Here is a 17767-nt window from a genome sequence, read left to right on the forward strand (position 1 = left end):
AGCAGGCAGCACCCATGGAAGGTTTGGCTTTAGCAACAGACAGGTTTTCCAGGCAAGGGCCTGAGGGCAAAACTGCCCCTTACAGAAAACAAAAAACAAATGCATTTTACATGTGAAAAAGCACATGTGATCACATGTGGTTTTTAAACACTTCACATTCACACGTGTGTTTACACCAAGGGTGTAACTTTGGGTTCCACATTGGGGGGGATGGGGGGCTGAGATCTAAGTTAATAATTTTCATTCATCATTATGATAAGATTTTTATTTTTATTTTTATTTTTTTTGGGGGGTTGCACTGGCCAGTTTTGATTATTTACGGGGGGATGGGGGTTAAATTACGCCTATGATTCACATGTGCGTTCACATGTGATTCATGATTTCACATGTTGAAATATAGCAATATGTCACAATTAAATTACATGTGGTTTTTATACACTTCACATGCATCCACATGTGATCACATGCGTTCACATGTGAAATTCATGTGTTTTTTTGTAAGGGTGTTGTCTTCTTTAAATAAAACACCAAAAACTACATGAACAACAAAAACTAATGAGGATTTAACAGGCTGAAGACACACCACAGGTAAGCTGTTGTCAGGCCAGGATGTTACTCCAGCAGTTTCGTTGACAGTTCGCAATTTAAATTATGCCAATTGTATAAACAATTATAAAATATACCTATTCGCTTATCACAGGTAAATGTAACATATACATTTTATTTTTTATATGTTTTGTACAATGTATAAAAAACAATAAAAAAAATATAAAAATTTAATGTACATACGTTTTTTATTTTTTATTTTATTGTTTTTTTATATGTTTTGTACAATTCTGGAAGAATAGAAATCTAGCTAATATATTCAATGAAACGGGAAATAAGGTTGTAATCGTGCCATTTGAACCTGAACCCTAATTTTCCGGAAGTGGGGTTTACGCGCAAGTTACGCGGGCCATATCTATCTATGACGCGGGCGGCATATATGAAGATACACCACTGCGAGTTTAATCCGAGAGGTAAAACAGTTGAACGATATATTGAATAGACAACATCTAAAAATAAGCAAACGTAAAATATTGCGTATTTCTGGAGTAGACGTGACATGGCAAGAAGGAAAAGACTACAGAAACAGATTCCTCTTGATGGGCCTAACGTTTCTACACTCACTGGAGACGTGGACGATTATGTTGATAGTCGGCTAATTGATATAATTAGTTCCGAATTAAGAGACAAAGTACATGAAAAGGTAAGCAAAGAAGAATATTCGTTATGTTTGCCCAAACGAGTGGTAGCCAAAATAACAATTTATAAGCGTTTTAGATCAGTGTTTCACAAACAGCTGTAGGCCCATAATTCAAGACACGTAGGCATATTTATATTAGGGTACTAAAGAGGTACTTTGGCTACAGTCACATAAAAATGTTGGGAACAACTGTTATAGGTTAATGTTATGTTGGACATTGCTGCATGAACATTTGCGGTGCCTTTCTAGTGAGATATCAATTTTTGTTATATTTAATAGACTCCAATGAATAACCTTTACAGATATATTCTTGAGAAATGCTTTTGAGCATAGTTTTAAGTTACCCATCTGAACCCAAATATGAACTGGATTTACTCAAATATAAATAAATGTAACTAGACACATTCTCAAAACGGATGCAATTATAAAAATGATAACTGTTGCCATTTATTTCCATACTAGACTATACAATTCAATGAGTACAATTTAATTTAGCTGCAATTTATTAATCCGTACATTTATTCCAGAAGGATCCATGTAAGGCCAAATGTAGGAGGAAGAACATTGACTCAGTGCGGTGGAGAAAGAGGGACCAGTTGGGACGATTGACTATTGAGAATCGACTATTGAGAACTCCCTCAAGAGATAGTATGTGTTATGTCAATTATAAGCGGCATTCCTCTAAATTGTCATGAATTTTTAGACATTCTCTAAAGTTTTCATATGATTGTCCAGTCACATCTGAATGTCGAATGAGGTCGACACGACCTCAATATGAAGATTCATCAGAAGACGTTGCTGATACAACAGATGGTGAGAATATACTATTATTATTTTTTATAACTAACAACATGCACAACTGTTGTACATTTTAGCACTGCATGTATTCTTGCTGATTGTATTGTGTACCTATTGTATGTATTCCCACACAGGCACTTCACCTCGACGGTTTGAGGAGACACTTCAATTGATTGGTAAGAGACAATGTCAGATACAATATATGTACATAACTAATTTTGTATTTTACAGGATATGAAAATTCTATGGCTGACGCCATTTAGTACAGGGCTGGAAAAAACTTTGAAATACTTTAACCCCATTTATCCCTCTCCTCTAAAGACAAAAATATTCAAGAACTCAAGGAGAGCTTAGACAGCCCAGACATTTATCCATCAGAAACTTACAGCGTACGGACCTGGGATTTGCGGCATGAATTATGTAACGAAAAGTGGCAAAAATCAAGACCACATCTTTTACAAGCCATGTTAACAAGCGGAAGGACACCTCAACAAGCTTGCCAACAGTGTCATGTGGAAGAGGCTGTTATTCGATGCAGAGACTGCCTCCCCAAAGAACTGTATTGCAGTAACTGTGATGTGTCAGTGCATCACCAGTATGTTCTACACAACAGGGAGTCATTTGTGGGAGGCTTTTACAAAGCCATGTCACCGAAATGCATCGTTACAAAAGACAGCACTGGTGAACATGTAGTTAGTGAGCACGGTATGTGACCGCTATATGGATTGGATTACATTACATATCAAGTGTAAACTGTTACAATTAATATTGATGTCTGTTTTTCCAGATTGTCTCCTACCGATCGCTTTGCCCAACAAGATTTGCTGTTGTGGTGCTGAGGATGTTTCAGTGAATGCTGGTCGTGCCATTATCTTCATAAATATTAATGGTGCTTACCTTTGTTTAACTTACAACATAAAATGTGTAAAGCAAGTACAAAGGCTTTGTATAGTTGAATGTATGGTTGTGATGAATATCTCTGTTTGACCCAACAGGTCGCTATGATCTCTCCCTTCCTTTGGTAACCTGTAAGTCTTGCCTAAAATCGTGGACACCTGAGGTCAAAGACCTTATATTAAATGGGTACTGGCCTGGAACCATTGAGTTTCAAACAGTTTACACTGTCGACCTGTTCAGTACCTTTGAAGACTTTAAAGTCACAGCACCTGGCCTATCCAGACAGGCCTTTGTGAGAATGCTGCAAAGCCGCTCAATGCGTTCTGGCAGAGTAAGTAAGATTTAAACAAAATGTAATAATGTAGAGGATAAATGGGTGAGGGGGGTTATAGCCATTGACAAAAAGGTTTGTTTTATAAATAAGAAAGTTGTGGCTAGATGTGCAAGGAAAGGAAATGTTGTGGAATCATGATTAGGAGAAGTCAGGTTGTACTGTATAGTACAATGCAAAAATGTATCTGTTACTTCTTAAGCAACTCTCACCATAACTAGTCTATTTTATGTTTACTAGGTTGGTACAATATCAGTGGACTGTTTTCAGCGCAGTTTTCTGGAATGGACGTACTGTAGACATGAGATGGAAACACTTCTTGGAGATGACCATTTCTCCTGCCCAGCTTGCAGTCAGGATATGCTGGCAGTGTCTCTTGATGGGAACAGGAAAATGTACAGGTTTAATCGCAACGGGTAAGTTAACAAAGTAATTTATCTTTAAAAAAAACAAAACCTAAACCTGTCAGAGTCCATTCAGTGTTTTTTGTATTTTTGTAGGATAAATGAAAATCCATATTTTGACGGAACCTTCTTTGCCAAAAATGAAGAGGTTGCAGAGTTTTTGCAAACTATTAGAGACAAAATCAAAACTGTAAGTTATGGAAAAATATAATCAATTAATGCCTCAGTCATAAGAGACAATTTTATCATGTACAACTTACAGGTCATCTATGATGATCTATGATGATGATTTAACAACAATAATAATTGTTTGTGAAAATATTCTCTTAGTCACCAGGCCGACCCATTTGTGGAAACTCACACTTTAAAGCTGGTAGTGAGTCTAACAAGAAGTCTCAATCCAAACTTGATGAAGAGGGTGTGATGATTTCAGTCTGTAGACACTGCATTCTTTTGAATGGTAGGTTCAGCACTCTGATGAACCCAAGCTAACCAAGACTTTCTTGTCTTTGATTATACTAGAATTCTGAACTAACTCTTTTGTAACAGGACTACAGATGTACCGTGGAGAAGTGTTTGCATACCCTCTTTATCTTCAAAAAGAGCTTGGCAAGACACAAAAGATTGAGTTTGTCTGCACTGATGTAATGTGCAAATATTACCCATACTTAAAAAGAGTGTGTGAGGCCTTTCCTGATCTAGAGTATCTTTTGCAAATGCGACCATTCTTATCAGTTATGCATGCAAAAGGTCATTCAACCAAATGTGAGGTAATTGTATTGATTATATATTTATTTTTAATTCTAAATACATAATGATTATTATATGAGTAATTTTGATACAATGCTGCGATGATTATGCATAACAGGTGGAGTGGGGTGGCCGCAACCAAGAGGGAGCTGGTGAGTTTTAACTTTAGAGCAGTGGTCTCAAACCTGTTCCATTGAGGGCCTAGTGTATGCAGGTTTTCTCTTTTACCTTGTACCAGACTGAGTAGGTCACTAATTGGTTAGGATCTTAATTGGTCACTAATTGAAGGGAAAGACCAAAAACAAGCATACACTAAGCCCTCTGTGCAACCGGTTTGAGACCCCTGCTTTAGAGTATCTACTGATAAACCTGTCATTGGATTATTCTCATAGACAGGTTAAATGTCCATATCGTAATTTAATGCAGCAACTTTGACCACTATGCCACTCGTACCCCGATGGATCTGTTCCTAATGGATCTAATGCAGGTTTGACTGTCGGGGAGGAAGTGGAAGCAGTCAATTCATTTATGTCTCGTGCTGCATTGACAACAAAATATATGACCAAATCTGGTGAGTCGTTGGGTTTAATTAAAGTCATTGTTAAATATGTGCAATATTTAAAATGGATCTGTTCTTTTTTTTTTTCTCAGCACGCACAGATATGATCACTATCCATGTTCGTGGATGGAACCTAAGGAAAAAGTTAAATCTTCACAATTATCTTGCTCAAAGATATGTTAAGGTACATTTGGTATTATGTTTTTGTTTATTAATTCTAATTTAGATTAACCTTTGCATTCAGTGTTGGGTAAAGTTCTTGAAAAGTTCATTTTAGTTAAATTTCTGAGTTCACAAGTTTTGGGAAGTCCCTAATTTAGACAAAATAATTGGGTAAATGGAGTTCATATCTTAACAGTGTCCTATAAAACAAATACAAAGAGTAAAGAAATATCAATCATGGTCACCGGTACGATATGAACTCCATATACCTGATAATTTTGTCTTAAAGGTCACATATTGTCAAAATCGACATTTTCTGGCTTTTATTATCATAATGAAGGTCTAGGTGCTACGTATTTACCTTGTAAGTGTCAGACAAACGCACACTGCCTATATTTAGAACAGATTTAGAAGCTGTGCCTGAAAACGAGCCGTTTTGAATTCCTGCATTTTGAGATGTCACAAATGCCTAGGCTCCTCCTTCAGTCACTGCACACACACTACAGCTTGTTCCCAGTGACTGCCTGCTTGTGCGTCTTTCAAATCGGCAAATCAGAAGAAAGGCTCGTGAACATTAATTAGACAGACCAAAATCGACCTGTTTTTAGCAGAGCTACTGAGAAAAGAGCTTGCAAAACGCTATTTACTTGGTGTTTGATACTTATAACTGCAAATATAACTTCATAAGTACATAAAAACGTAAAAAAAATATTTAAAAAAGGTTACAATATGAGACCTTTTATTAGGGACTTCCCAAAACTTGTGAACTCAGAAAATGAACTAAAATAAACTTTTCAAGAACTTGACCCAACACTGTTTGCATTATAAGTATAACTTCATGTATGTTACAGACATTACAGAGAACAGCTGAGGTGGCAGGGGAGATTGAGATGACCAAATCCCACCTGAACAAAACAAGTGAAGATCTTCAGCAGTGGGTCACAGATGTTCAATTGTGGGCAGCATCAAGTAAGTTTGTTACTAAATCTAAAGAAATCATGTCATGTGTGCAAGGGTGTAGGAATGAGTTTGATATTGAGGGGGACTCGTTTTATTCAACAATTGTTGTTTTTATTGGGTGGGACCACTAGGTTAACTGCCACTAGGGATCATGTCCCCCCCTTCCCCACCCGCTCCTACGCCCCTCCATTTGTGAAATTTGAATGTTATAACTTTTTTAATATTATGTTTGTAAGCTTATCGTTTTGTTTGCAAACAGCTCCGAGTACCATCAGTTCACATGATCCACAGGGGCTGCAGCGTCTAATGGAAGGCTTGGTCCTTAAAATCCACCAAAAGAAAATGGAGTTGTACAGAGAGACAGGTTTGTGATTGAGTTTTTTTTTATTCATTTTGTAGGATCCTACACATTCTTGTGAAAGTAATCTATAAATCTGAATGGAAATGTCATAATGTGTGTACTTTATTAAAATTATATTTTTCTGAAATCTGTGTTCATGTGTTACCTCCTTGTAGACAGCAACAAAGACAGGCGACGCAAGCGATCTGCCATTGCTAAAGAGAAGAGCAAACTAGAAGAGGCCATAACATCATACAATGCTCTGGTCTCAAATGCAGAGGCTGTGGATCCAGCAGACACCCTTTTAGCACAAGAATTTTCAATATGGCCTTGGGAAACAGGTAGAGATTGGAACAGGAAATATTATTGTCAACACAGTATTTAAGTTGTCTTTGTCTTCACTTACCACAATAGTGCACAATTAGATTCCATGTAGTTAAGTTTTATGTTACATTTATTTATAAAGAGAGAATCAGACTGAGTCCTTGGTCTCTTTTACAGCTGAGCCTTGTGGACAGAAGATGTAAAATATAATTACAAGAAACATTATTAAGAATAACAATTACAGCACATTCAACAGAAAATAATTAAAGTGTAACTCTCACCAAAATTTAACCTATGGTGTTTATTATTTTTTTTTATGTATTCGAGTCAACCTTTTCAGTATTAGCATAATTTGGATGTAAAAGCCACGTTTAAGATTTATTGTAGTCTCATTGTTCGGTCAAATAGCCATTTGAATTTAAGTGATAGTTACTGCCATGATGGCATAAAAATTGCTATTCCTAAAACCCTAAAAAGGCTCAACATAACATGAAACTTTTTTTCAAATGATCACCAGGGGCTCTAGACATGAACTCGAACATTGAGAACATTGTTTGTGTTCAAAAAGTTTACAAAAATGCAAGGTTTGTAAAAATAATTTTTGCAGTTCATGATTCCGGTGTCTGCCATTTTGCCAGTCAAAAAGTGTCGATCTCTGATTGCAAAGTAACAGGGAGGAGAGTAAACATGAAAAAGCTCCTAAAGCTTAGTTCCATATAAATGCATGGGTAATTTGTTGTTTTGTCGTTAGTGAAAAACAATATTGACCTTGTAGTTCCTAATATGGAGTCTATTAATTTGCATTCGGAGATCGACACTTTTGGACTGTCAACATAGAGGCGGCTGGAGAGAAAAACAGCTACGTTGAGTTGTTAAAAACATTTATTTTTAGTAAACTCTGTGTACACAAACAATGTTCTCAATGCTCGAGTTCATGTGTAGAGCCCCTGGTGATACTTAGAGAAAAGTTTAATGTTATGTTGAGCCTTTTTAGTGTTTTAGGAATAGCAGTTTTGATGCCATCATAGCAATGCCCCTATCACTTCAATTCAAATGGCCATTTGACCGAACATTGGGTCTCATTCATGAAACATTCGTAAATATACGAGTAAATGTGTGAGTGATTTGCCCGTAAAGAGACATTCCCGAAAATTCTTCTCCTGATTCACAAATACTTCGTAAATGTCAGATGTGATAGTGAAATGTGTGTGTGGGTTAATGAATTCCAATCAGTCGTAAATGGGACGCGCGTGCACGCTCATTCTCTCAATTACCATAAATCCCGCCCATTACAACCGACTGACAACTATATATGAGCATATATATATAAAAAAGACTTGCGGACTTGTGTTCCGTTTGCAGATGCTATTACTGGTATAAAAGTAAAAAGAAAAAATATATGTAATTACTATATATAATATTTTTTTTAAATGCTGTGTACATATTTACCGATTAAGGTGAATTAAAATGCAGCTTATTAATGAGCAAAACGTTCGGATGTAAACGCACTATTTACGCGTGGCTGGGAGCAGGTGTAGATTTCTTTTGTACCAACTAACATTTGGAAAATACGAACATTTTAATGAATCCGAAAATTTACGCCAGAACCTCTTTATACACGATTTACACAAATTCGTTCTGCTCGTGTTTCATGAATGAGACCCAATGAGACTACAATAAATTTTAAACGTGGCTTTTACATCCTTGTAATAATAAAACCTTCACAATCATCGGGACGAAGGAGGCGGGAACTGGCGGACAATCAAATGTCATTTTAATAATTCCAAAATAAACAAAACAGCGCACCAGCCCCTCACGGACGACTGATGCGCACAAATAAAAAGCAAAACACAAATAAAATCCCAGGCCTGGTCCTCTCTCGTCCTTCACGGTCGTCGCTCCAGTTTTATATCCTTCAATCTCCTACGTTGGACTCGAGACCGGCGGTGGGGCGCAGGTGTCACTGATTTCCCAATCATTCCGCCGGCCTCACTCCTTGTTCCCACGTCCCTCGGCCCGCCCCACTCGCCACAATCCTAATTATGCTATTAATGAAACGGTTGACTCGAATACATTTAAAAAAAAAAAAACATTATAGGTTAAATTTTGGCGAGAGTTTATCCTCTAATGTGGCATGGATTTAAAATGCCCTAAAGGAACCAAAGCATCAATCTTGAGTTCTCTCTGTAAATCATTCCCAGTGTGAGGGGCATGGTAGACGATAGTTTTTTTTTAAATAAATCGTTTTATTTGCTTTTTTTATTATTGAGAATATAGTGATCCTAGTTTTTTTTTAAATTCAAATGTGCTGACAAAGTTTGTAACAGAACTAGTTCAACACAACCACAAACAATTACATAGCAACCTAAAGATAATTAAACAACTTCACAAAATAACTTCAAATGCTTTTTAGAGTGATGCATCACTTTTGTGATATAAGCATTTAAAATGCTAAATGGCTTGGGACAAATGACTTGTAGTGCATCTGTTTACCACTATTACCGTATTTTACGGACTATTAGTCACAGTTTTTTTACTTGTCTGGCTGGTCTATTCTATATTGGCACTCGGGGAAACACTCATTTTAACTATTTGTAAATATCGATGAACATATTTAAACATCTAAGTTGTAAGTAGACAAGCATAAAATTATAACCATGCCTTTGGTGACCAGTAAAGTGTTTATTTAAAGGGCCTTGAAATATAAGTGCGACTTATACTCCGGTGCGACTTATAGTCTGGAAAATACGGTATGTAGTTTTATATCACATTGCAAGGCCTTTCACTGTCGGTCAATCTTTTTGTCTTTTTTGCTATTACCAGTATTTATCTTTACAGAATCCACTGTGCCCTTGAGACAAAAGAAGATTGTGTTTGACAAGATAATGCTGTTGTCTCGTTTAAAAGAAGAAAAGACTATTCTCATTAAAGAGATGAAACAACACTGGCAGTTCCTGGCTGGTGTCTCCAAGACATTAGGTGATGATATAAAGTTGGTCAGAGGTGACTTGAAAGAAGGGAGTAAGTATTCATTACTGTCTCTGAGATACTGTATAATTTGACAGGTTTGTGGAGTAAACACTAACAGGTCTTTCTTTTTCATGCCATTTGGTCTAAAAAATACATGCATATACATGCAATATATGCATAAAATTACTTAAGATATATGTAGCCATATTCAATGAATGAGCTAATGACTGGTATTAATGCTGATACATTAACCTAGCAAAGATCATCAGGACAGAAATATGGACATTGTATGTGTCTGTAAAAAGCTGCAGTAGGATACATTTGCCCCTAACCAATCTTAAAACGTTTTAAGTCTGTCCTACTAACATGTCTGTGGAGGCATACGAGGGACTGTGCTGCATTATGTTGGCAAGATTGAGTGACCTACAACATCAAATGAGTGAGGTGAAGTCAAAATATAGGTGGGTGCTCATGTTCGGTCCCTGTCTTGTACTGTACCTTGTAAAATAGCTTAATCTTTCTTTGTAGACATACTTTTGATATTGCATTGTGTGAAAGTTACAAAGTAAAATATTTAGTTACTAAAATGATGGTGTCATTTTATGAGCTCAACAGGACTGAGAAAGTGAGGATGCAAGATATTTATCATTTCATTTAACCTGTGTTCACTTTATCACAGGCAGATTGTGGTGGATCCAAGTGTTCTCTCAATTGATGAGGAAGATGGAGAAGCAGTTTGTGAGGAATTTCCTTACCTCCATGATGACATTGATTCATCCGATGAAGACTGAGTAAGGATAAATAATGTACTAGATCACTAACCATAAACTCTGCAACCTTCTCCTAATGCTCAGGTACTTTCCTACTAGCTCCTGGTTGACAAAAGTTGTGATAAAAAAAAAAGTACTGACTGCTGAGTATTGTTAATTTCCTAAGGAGTCTATTAGAGCTTCTGCCTGTTCATTGTATATGCCATTTGCGCTACATTTGACTTGGACAATTACGCCCAGTGTTAATTTACTACTAAGGTTGTTGCCTTGTCACTTTATTCACCCACTTCTTCTACCTCTCTGTTTGATTGTGCTGCAATAATTGTACATATACCTACACCTTTATTGTGTTGCCCTCTCATCCTGTATCTTATCTGTATTTCTTTCTTTTTCTATCCCTCCGTGCAATTAATGTGTAATTTTGTGTAATTTCATGTGTAACTTCTTTGTCATCCTGCACCTTTTGCTTTATCTTGGCCAGGTCGCCATTTCCATTGAGAATGTGCTCTTTAAAAGCTCACCTGGTTAAATAAAAAGAAGTAGGGGTGTAACGGTTTGAGATGTTCACAGTATGATAACTTTTAGAAAAAAGATCACGGTATTACGGTCTCACAGTATTAGTAAAAATATAATTGGTTGCAAACTTTGGCATAAGATAGTGAAGCACACTCCCGCTGGGCTCTGGAGTAGTGAAAACGTCTCAGGGCAGTTTCACACCTAAAAGTCCGGACTAACATTTGTGTTTTAGTACATTTTATACATTTGACATTATACATACATTTTTTGGTTTCACAGTAATTTTGCTAGCACACTAGTCCTTGCATTTTCCAGCAGGACAATGACAAACCACAGTCTGCTTGGATTAAAAACTCACCAGAGGACATGTATAATAGAATGGGCAAAAGTGTTCTTGCTAAACTGAACCAACTGGCATCTTTACTTCCCAAAAGCTTATTAAATGTTATTTAAAAAAAAAAGGTGATGTTACATAAAACAGTGGTAAACAGTCGCAAATATTTTGACTGTGTTGCAGTCATCAGATTTAAATTTAGTGTATATTTTCTAAAATAAATGAAATACTCAAAGACGTTATTTGTTAATAATGTGTTTTCAGTATAGTACAGAGTGAACAGAATTTTTTTTTTTTTTTGCATTTTCAATACTGTCAACTTTTTCAGAATCTGGTTGTACTTTTATAGTGCAATACTTGGTTATGTTTTCTTTCTCGGTTGATACAAATCTTTGTAGTAGAATAATAAAACAAAAGTAGCAGAATACATCTATATAATGCTAAAGAAATATGAATATGTACAAATTACTGTGGTAAGAATGCACTGAATTCAAAATTGTATACACAGTGCTATTGGATTTTATGGCTTTTATACACAGATGGCACTGTGCAGATTTAGCAGCACTGAAATAGTTTATATCAGCTGTGAAAATTGCATTGAATATGCAGTGGATAGTGAAATAGGATAGTGAATAAGACAGATTAAAACAGTTGCTGCATTTTCTCATATGATTTCTTACTCTCTTTTGAAACAGTGGGACCAAATGGAAGAACAGTTGGGAGCCTTTGTCCTGCCTTTGAGATGTTGGAGTTAGCACCAGTTTGGAGTTTGTCATTGTAATTTTAATCAGTGCAAATAAAAAAGAATATCATTCATTTGTTCATTTTCCATTTTTTAATGAGCGTAATATGGTTCATTTTACTGGACATTTACTCTGTATAGACATTAATAAATATATCTTTGTGCATAAGTGTTGAGGTCATAATATAAGTATCAAAAGAACAAAGGCCTGTATACTGTATTATGCTCTATTGGACAATGTTTGACTTAAGTCAAATCTAAATGTCTAACAAAAGGTCAGATTTGGAAGCATTATTATGTGTACTTTTTAATTTATTTGTAGAATCAAATCACCTGGGTTTTTCAATGATGTAATTGGTCAAACACATTACATAATGTTTCTCTACTTCTTTAAATTGCAGTCTAGATTTTGAGTAATATAATACAGTTTTTAAATGGGTTTACTTTAGTCATGTATTTATTTCGGACAATCTGTATCTGCACAACATTCTAGTAGTGACAAAAGTGCGCAGTGGTTGCAGACACAGCACGGGGCGCTGTTTGTCGGAGGGCTGTCTGGACTATTGTAATCAACAAACGAAGAAGAGTAAGTGCGCACACAATAATAACTCATTGACACACACGTTAGTTGGATCCAATGACAGTAAAGGTTGGATCAGGGATGCATGTGTGCTCCGCAAATTCACGTCCTAAATACTGTATTTTAGCTGATCAAAAATGTATGAAAAATGTCATAAATTGTATCATTAAATATACAGGTTTGACTGTAGTCATGTCGTCCCATGATGAATAATAGGCCTAATCATATTTTTAGGCTAAACCAATACATTATATATTTGGATGCACGTATATACTAAAGTTGCAGAACGTAATGAAACGTTGCATATAGGTCCCATTAATAGATCTAAAAGAATAGCCTATTCAAAATCTCACATCTAACATGAAATGAAACATATTCTTTATTATCACTTTACAAACAGGGAATTAACAGTTTTTCTCCATATTGTCTAATACAGTTTTGGGTTTACATCCAAGCTGTTGAATGAAAATGCAAGTAGGTAGCCTAAAATTCAATGCTATTTGCTACACCTACGTCAAGGGGGAAATGCACGTGTTTCCACAACTGCATTACTACGCGTTGCCATGACATCAATTCTTGTCGGAGTTTTGAAAATATTTTAAAGAGAGAGACTGACTGATGAGTACAGAGTAACAAGATGGGCGTGGCTTTTAAAAGTGCCTTTGTGTGTGTCTGTGGTGCTTTAAAGCTGCCAAATTTGAGGGACCTAAAGAAGAAAAGAGGAAAAAAAACAGAATTGAACATTTCACATCAGTATTCTCTTAATCTGTGTTGCCAGAATGGGCTAGATTGAATGTGATATTCGTTTTATACAGTGAAAAAACAAGTTAATATTGTTAACTACAATTTCTAACAAAATTTGACAAACAGTTAATAAATGCAAGTATAGGGAATTTATATATATATATGTATATGTATATGTGTATATATGTATGTATATATATATATATATATATGTATGTATATATATATATGTATATGTATATATATATATATGTATATATATATATATATGTATATATATATATATATGTATATATATATATATATATGTATATATATATATATATATTTATATATATATATATATATATTTATATATATATATATATATATTTATATATATATATACATATTTATATATATATACATACATATATACATATATATATACATATAACAGTTAATAAATGCAAGTATAGGGAATTTATTTATATATAAATAATATATATATATATATATATATATATATATATATATATATATATATATATATATATATAAATTCCCCATTTATTTTAATATAAAAAAATTCCCAAACAAAGCCACAGCAGAACTTTAAATAAATAAATAAATAAATAAATAAATTTATAATGTTGGATAATAGTTGTGAGCTAATGTAACGTTAGCCTAATAGGCTACTTAAACTTGAATTCAATAACGTAAGCTGCACATTTGGTGCAGAAAGCTATATTTTTATAATTACTTCTAACATTTATCGTCATAAGAAATGGCCACCTTACAAATCTAAAGTTTCTAAACACAACTTATTGTCCTGACTCAACAGTTTTTAATCAAACCTCCGATACGTTATCCTATGACAAGAAAACGCTAAAACTGCTTACTTGCAAGCGTCTAAGAGCATGTTAAACTCACCTTTTAATGTCGTTTTGCCTGCAGTTGAGGGTTGCTTTGGTCAAACTCACCTCTGAATGCCGTTTTACCTGCAGTTGAGTGTTGCTAAACTAACCGCTGAATGATCACGTGCGTTGTTAAACTCACCGCTGAAAACGCTAAACCTTTGCGGGGACTTTGATATCAGATTGCGAGCGGTTTTAAACATCAAAAACCAGTTGGAGGGCCAGATAAAAATTATCTGGGTGCCGCCATTTGACTCCCCCTGGCATAAATAATATTTTGTAGCCCGATCAGAAAAAAGGGAGTAAATAATTAAAACAAAATGAACAGCATTAGCTGCTACGTGTGAAAAGAAACCTGCTTTGGATGTATTATGTTCAGGACAAACGTAATAGCACTGCAATAAATTGGCTTTATTAGGTTAAGGACCAACGTAATAGCACTGCTTATATTAGGTTAAGGACCAACGTAATAGCACTGCTTATATGTTGGCATGTAACGTAATTGCGATTTGCAAAATAGTTTCCTCAGAACGTATTTCATGTGATACAGGGTTGGGACGGAAAGTGGAAAGTGTGTATCAGCATGGATGAGAATGAGCAGAGCGCAAGAGACGCGGAACAGCGAGGAGCAGCGGACGAGTCCAACAGTGCCATACGACCCCTTCTGCAAGCTCCAGGGAACCTGCAACTCCCGCACCGAATCACAAACTTCTTCATCGACAACATCCTGCGGCCGGACTTTGGCCGTAAGAAAGAGGCGAACATCACGCGCGATGAGGGCAATCACGGCGCTCGAGAGAATCACAACCCTACGGGTCCTAGCACGGGACAGGTGGGAAGTACTGTACCAACAGAGGGAACTTCCACAACGCATACGAGCAGCGGAGGAAAGAAGGCTGAGATAGAGAGCGAAGAGCCCTTGAAGCCCCGCGGGGAGAATGTGGATCAGTGCCTGGGTTCAGAATCGGATAGTTCACAGAGCAATTCAAACGGACACTCTGGTCAGCCTATGCTGTGGCCCGCTTGGGTTTACTGCACACGCTACTCGGACAGGCCGTCATCAGGTACGTTTTCCTTTATTTTCTTACACTATGTGCCGGGAAATTTGTTAAATGTATCCAAAGTACAAGTTCTAATCTTTACTGCATTCCATTTTAATCACGCGTATTCCAATTTTAGAGCATTGCAATTCTAAAACAAAACCATTGAGCTGAAATTCAAACCGCCAAATTAGTGCAAATATGAACAATTCACTAAAGATATCGGAATGATTAAAATGTCACATCTTTCATATTTCTGAACATTTATACTGAAATATTACTATGGGATTTATATAATCTAGCCTAAGTAAAACGACAAAGGTCCAAAAACACCAAACAGGCTTATAAACGTTCAGAAAAAGTATAAAAGTAATTTTAACTATATTTTCGTAAATACAGTCATATATATTCTTAATATATTTGAATTGTCTTTTATTTTAATTCCATACCGTTTGCTTGTGGATTGATAATGATGTAGACTACCTAGTTTTGTTAGGCTATCGTTTTAAGGAAGGGAAAGAATAGAATGTCAAGATTGATCAAAAATATAAGTAAGTAAATAAGTTTAAAAAAAATTACAGAAACGCATTTTTAACGCTGAATGGCTGTACATGAGGTTTGTTGTTTTGTCAAAGATTTTGCCCTGTAAGCCTTCCGTCTTTGTTGATATTTCATTAGCATATTTTTGACAATGGAGCAGGCCTCGCATTTACTATATTCTGCGTAAGCCGCTGCTTATGAGTGTTTGTGAGCAATAAAGTATTTTGTAACTTGAATATTTATCTAAAACGGAATTGCTAATATTCCAAAACAGAAGAAAACATTATGTGCATTCTGAATGCTAATTTAATGTAGAGCAAACTCGAACAAGAGTGGTCATTTCGCCTAGTCCGTCGATTTAAAAAAAATAATAATAATAATTAAATCTATGATCTCTCAGTTACAGTTTAAACAAGAGCGAGTGCTGTGGAGTCCTGATTTACAGACTTGTTTCATACAGGTCTATCATTTGTATAACCTTTTATTTTTGTTGAAGGAAATCAATCTACCGCGTCAGTCTTTCATTTTATTTTCGCGTTGAAAATGTACTTTCACGTCAGCTTCTCCTGGCGCTGATTTTTTACATTCAAATATAGGCTACGTTAAATTATTATCCAACTGTAGTCGGAGCGTTTTCACCGTCATTAAGCTAAAGTTGTGCTTATTTTCTCAGAGTGCTCTATAACACTATACATAACTATCTCATGATGTCGAATGGGTTAATTTCACGTATGATCGCCATATGACCATTCTCATCCCATTTCGATGTCTAAAAAGGCTTTTTTAACCAAGAAATGTCCAATATGGAGCAAGGCGCAAATCCCTCATCAAAATTCTGCTTCATCTCCGAGGTTTCCCGCATTACCTATTAATGTAGCCTCCACTGAGTCTCCACTTAGAGAGAGAGAGAGAGAGAGAGAGAGAGAGAGAGAGAGAGATGGAGAGAGAGAGAGATCCATACTGCTCACACCCTAATGTGACGCAAAATAAATAAATAAAGCCTACGTAAAACAGATTCATAAATTACAACACTTCGTTGAACATGTTTACAGCCCCCTCTCTCCAGACCTTGCATGAACATAAAAACAGATTATAGGTTATTGGGACTGTTATGCAATTTGTGCTTCGGTCTAAAAAACCGCTATGTTATTTCATCCACACACGCAGGTCCCAGATCTCGTAAACCAAAGAAGAAAAACGCAAGTAAGGAGGACAAACGACCACGCACGGCCTTCACGGCGGAGCAGCTCCAGAGACTCAAGGCCGAGTTCCAGACCAACCGCTACCTGACCGAGCAGCGACGACAAAGTCTGGCGCAGGAACTGGGCCTCAATGAATCTCAGATCAAAATCTGGTTTCAGAATAAGCGAGCCAAAATCAAAAAAGCCAGCGGCACCAAGAACGGTCTGGCACTACACCTGATGGCGCAGGGACTGTACAACCACAGCACCACGTCAAAGGAAGACAAATCAGACAGTGACTAAGACAGAGAAAACGGGGTGGGGTGGTGGAGGTGATGGGTGGGGTGGAATGGTGAGGGGGAGGTGGGGGGTGGGTGCGCAAGGTTATATTTACAATGCAATAATTCAAAAGAATAAAAGGGCCAGTTAATAAATATACCAGCATTACTGAAGTTAAATAGAGGCTACAGGCCTATCGAATTATGTCAAAATACATTTATTGAATACAAGTCTCTTATGAAATAATGGTCAAATTATTTCAAAAATAGGCTATATAGGAGCCGTTTTTGCACTTGGGCAGAGTGGCTCTCTTGAGAAACAAGTGTTTCTATCGCTCTTCTTTGTCATACTTGTCACAGAACCAAGCGTTTTCCACTACTGGCGCAACGCGCGTTTACATAGCT

The 17767-nt window shown here is 36.2% G+C and overlaps 2 protein-coding genes across 2 annotated transcripts; both read left to right on the top strand.

Moving 5' to 3' along the window:
• Positions 1-2508: 2508 nt before the first annotated feature.
• Positions 2509-12154, top strand: LOC137030718 (uncharacterized). The gene is made up of 17 exons (XM_067401154.1): positions 2509-2749; positions 2832-2933; positions 3040-3272; positions 3513-3688; positions 3773-3866; positions 4007-4136; positions 4226-4446; positions 4545-4578; positions 4914-4997; positions 5078-5169; positions 5999-6116; positions 6367-6471; positions 6624-6788; positions 9610-9792; positions 10094-10202; positions 10421-10532; positions 12057-12154. Exons 1-16 carry the CDS (start codon positions 2509-2511, stop codon positions 10530-10532), a joined length of 2199 nt encoding a protein of 732 aa, XP_067257255.1. The 3' UTR covers positions 12057-12154.
• A 2752-nt stretch (positions 12155-14906) lies between these two features.
• en2a (engrailed homeobox 2a) lies at positions 14907-17387 on the top strand. The gene is made up of 2 exons (XM_067401025.1): positions 14907-15387; positions 17071-17387. The coding sequence occupies exons 1-2, from the start codon at positions 14907-14909 to the stop codon at positions 17385-17387; spliced, it is 798 nt and encodes a 265-aa protein (XP_067257126.1).
• Positions 17388-17767: the final 380 nt, after the last annotated feature.

This window comes from Chanodichthys erythropterus, chromosome 11, assembly GCF_024489055.1.
Source record: "Chanodichthys erythropterus isolate Z2021 chromosome 11, ASM2448905v1, whole genome shotgun sequence".
Lineage (NCBI taxonomy): Eukaryota > Metazoa > Chordata > Actinopteri > Cypriniformes > Xenocyprididae > Chanodichthys > Chanodichthys erythropterus.